Source organism: Egretta garzetta, unplaced genomic scaffold (assembly GCF_000687185.1).
Source record: "Egretta garzetta isolate BGI_Z169 unplaced genomic scaffold, ASM68718v1 scaffold417, whole genome shotgun sequence".
Lineage (NCBI taxonomy): Eukaryota > Metazoa > Chordata > Aves > Pelecaniformes > Ardeidae > Egretta > Egretta garzetta.
Genome location: NW_009260227.1, coordinates 1,069,816 through 1,073,658, shown reverse-complemented (window position 1 = coordinate 1,073,658; position 3,843 = coordinate 1,069,816). Strand labels below are relative to the sequence as shown.

Here is a 3,843-nt window from a genome sequence, read left to right as displayed (position 1 = left end):
AAAGAGGCAGGCAAAGAAGGAAAGGGAGGAAGAATTACAAGAAAAATAATGGCCTCTGAGCAATGGGAAGTGCCGCCCCGATGCTGGGCGCCGCGCTGGCCCTCTGCCAAGGAAAATTAGGTTAATTGAGCTGCTGGTGTGCAGCGAGCATGCGCTCAGCCCTTCGGGGACGAGGCTCAGGGGAGGTGGTTGCAAGGACCTGAAGCCCTGTTTCCAGCCCGGGGAGGAGCAGGCATGGGGGTACCTCGGCATCCTGACACGCCACGAGGGACAGACACACGGCCATCAACCACCAGCCCCTTGCCCTGCTCAGCGGGCAGCTCTGAGCAAACGCCAGCCATCCCCATTGCGAGGGCAGCTGGGGAGCGGCTCCATCTGCACCCGAGGGGGTGCCCAGTTGGGCACCCCCGTTTTTTGCAGACTGCAAAGGGCATAGGCAGTTCATAACCGTTCTTTAGAAAGAAAAAACAACCTCAGAAACGGGCCAGGTCGTAAAGAAAGAGAGCGCTGGGTTCCACTCCTGGGATGACACAGGGCTTCTCTGCAAGCGGAAAGGTGGCTGGAGCCCGGAGCAGGCGCAGGAGCAAAGCTCTCCTCTCCCACAGCTGTGTGCAGGGAGAACCCTTTTATTTCCACAGAGATGAACCCATTAGTTGCACAATTAAAGCCAGCCCCAAGCTGCAAGTTCAGGTCAGGATATGACCTGGCCACCGGCTGCGGGCGCTCGGGTTCACTGCCGAGTCAGGGGCTCTTCAAAACCTCCGGAGAGGCAAGGCATGCCCTCTGCCTAACGCTTCCATTCTAAAAGGCCTAAGGTTTTATTCTGGTAAATGAGAGATTTCATGGGAAATTTTGCACTTCCTTCATAATTTAGGTCGCTTCTTGAAGTTTTAAAAAAATAATAATTACAGAATTTTATATTAAAAGTTTTTACATGAACTGAGTAATTCTTCCATGGGAAATTTTCCTCCCAGCTCTACCACTGAGAGCACCAAGCCATACCGAACACACCCCTCGTACCTTTTTCCTTGGGAAAAACAAAAGCAGCACTGAGAACCCAGATGGTCCTTACCGGCTCGATAATCGCAGGCTCCCCCTTCTGTCCTTTCTCACCCCGTGGGCCACCGATCTGTAGCACAGAAGGAAAACACAAGGCCAGAGAGTCAAAGAGGACATCGCCTGCACCAGTATCACCAGTGCGAGCGGGAACTGGAGATTCCGGGACAACTTCTGCAACCAAGGGACTGCTGACGCTCAGTGGAAGAGAAACGGGGCCCCCCCTCCCCTCCTCGCCTCGTGCAAAGCACGTGCGCTGCAGGTGGATGAATCCAAGCGAGATGCTCTCCCTGGTTTTTGCGCTGCTAATCCCCGTGCTATAAATTATGGGGAGACAAATGTTTTGAACTAGGCTTACCCTCCACGGAAAATTAACTCTTACCCCTTCGTAGATGGTGTCCTGGTTAGCAGGCATGCCGGGGCCGATATCGGGAGAGACCGTTCGGTCATAATAGTTATCATAATAATTCCCATCGTATTCTTTTATTGTTTCCTCGGTGAAATCTTTATCCAGGTCATCTCCTCCTTGAGCAGCCTGGAAGCAAAAGAGCAGCAACATGTCAGGCTGCAAATCTCTCTAGGCTGCATATGCTGGAAACATAGGGGAATATTGTGGATTTTGCAAAGTGAGGATGCTTTATAATAATAGTTGCAAATAAAAAGCACAAGAAAAGTTAAATTCTGGAGTTTTAAGGTCTCCAGTGACCTCCAAGGGTTGTCTCCAATGGCAGGCAAGAAGGGTGGGAGGATCTTTATGTCCAAGCATACGCCCTGGCTTTCCCCAGGATTTCTCTGCCGATTCCTGAACTAACACTGTGAGTGTAAAAGTTTGAGCAAGGAAAACAAAACACAGCACAAAGCAACAGCTCACGTCGGGAAGATCCTGCAAACTCTAAAGGCCTCAAGAAAGAGGGAATGGGAGGTTCAAACTCCAAGCCCTACTCATCTCTCACAGCCTCAGTATTGGAGAGACTGGGTTATTAAGCATAAAAAGTCACCCATCCAGCCCCCTCTTTAAAACGCACGTCAAAAATGCAACGTGTCATTAGGAGTACCCGATTACAGGAGGAAATGTGGAAAAATCCAAGGTCGCTTCCACGAAATCCTCCTGTTTGTTTAGTCTGGGATCCAAGCTGCGACTGTGCTTGTCCAAAGAGCAGAAGCAGAAATTTGTACAAATCTAATGCATTAATCCCTGAATCCTGTCTGAATCCTTACAGCAACAGATGCTAGGGACCACAAGCAAGGCCATCTAGATCAGAATCGCCTTGCTTCTCTCCATGCCCCTGTGCTTTCTGCAGCCTGGCAGGCAACCGCCTCTTGGCATCCTTTACTCCGAACATGTGCTGGTGATGTTTTTCTGGTTTTTTTCCCATCCAGGTAATGACCAAAATGGTCCATAAATTGAATTATTTCCAGGGCTTCCCAGAGAAATGATCTCTTCACTACTATGAATTTCAAAATCACTTAAATGCCACTGCCATTTCCAGACTTTGTTTCTGTGCCAAAACTGCTCAGAGCCCATAAGCACGAGCATCTGTATCTAAATTCAAGAGGTTTTAAAGTAAGAATAAGCCTAGTGCTAAGGCAATCACTGCTCTGCCACCCCACCTTCTTCTACCTCTGCAAATACCAGCTGGTCTTTGCAGAAATTATAGTTTGGCAATTGCTCAATTAGAAAGCTTGGAAAAGTGAGCATTATTTTTCCTCTGCACCATTCCAACGGGTACGGGGCTATCACACGCCTCTGCTATCCCGTTCAAAATCCTCTGTCTGGGTTTGCACTTTGAAAACCTAAAACCCGTTTATCTTGCTATGAAGCTTTTGGGGATAACATAGGAAGCTTTTTTCAAGTTGCATTTCTTGAAATGAACATCAAAAAAGCCTGGTGTGATATCTTGATTAAGGTCCCCAAGTCAATTTGCATGGAAAGATAGGGTATTTTGAATAACTGGGCAGAGGAGGAGGAAAATTCTCCATGCTGAGATTTGCAGGCGCTTTGGAGAAAAACCAAAACAAAAGCCTAAAAATAATCTCCTTAACAATGCTGTCAGACAACCCAAATCGGAAAACAGTCCACAAAGAAAAGAGGAGGCCTGAAAATCAGTGTGCAAAATACCGTGACTCTCCTTTGCTGATAACAGCTTCATTTAAATCACCTTCTAGCCTTCCCTTTTTTTAGAAGCAACACAGATATGAAGCCCTGGACAAGTAAAGCAAACTGCCTGATGAATAGCAGGCAATGAACAAAATATATCTGTCCCCAGCTCCTCTTGTTCACGGGAGCATTGCTGCCTACTAAATCTCAGAATTGCCTCACTGGCATTCATCACGGAGTTATTAGCCATCATGAAACCCCAGCCCAGGAGGGTTGCCTGCCTCCAAAACCTCTCATAGGCTCCACAAAGTTTCACTTCTATAAAACTAAACCCCCTTTTATTGTAGGAATTAAGAGTTTTTCTAAAATACAGGCAGGTGAACTTCAACAGTGACGGACACGTCCTGCTCTTGCAAGGGCTCTGCGAAGGGATGCTAAAAACTACCGTCCCGCACCAGACAGACTTCATCCCATTTGATCCCACGACCTGCAGCGAGCAGTGCCTGGGCTGGCACCGCCGGCAGCTCGGGGGACACCGGTGTCCCAACCCACCTCTGCCCCTGCACACGGGGGTTCCGGTGCCTCCCCCGGCTGCTGCCAGAAACCTGGGACTACTTGAAACGACACCGCGCTTACTCAAGACCACGAGCACTGGTTTTTTCCTAAACTACCCAAAAAGCTTACGAGAT

The 3,843-nt window shown here is 48.6% G+C and overlaps 1 protein-coding gene across 1 annotated transcript in view; it reads right to left on the bottom strand.

Annotated features, from left to right (window-relative positions):
- Positions 1-3,843, bottom strand: part of COL5A1 (collagen type V alpha 1 chain) — a 130,971-nt gene that overhangs the window by 80,827 nt on the left and 46,301 nt on the right. Inside the window, 2 exon segments of the mRNA XM_009642264.2 lie at positions 1,073-1,129; positions 1,439-1,591. Coding sequence (XP_009640559.2) covers positions 1,073-1,129; positions 1,439-1,591 — 210 coding nt within the window.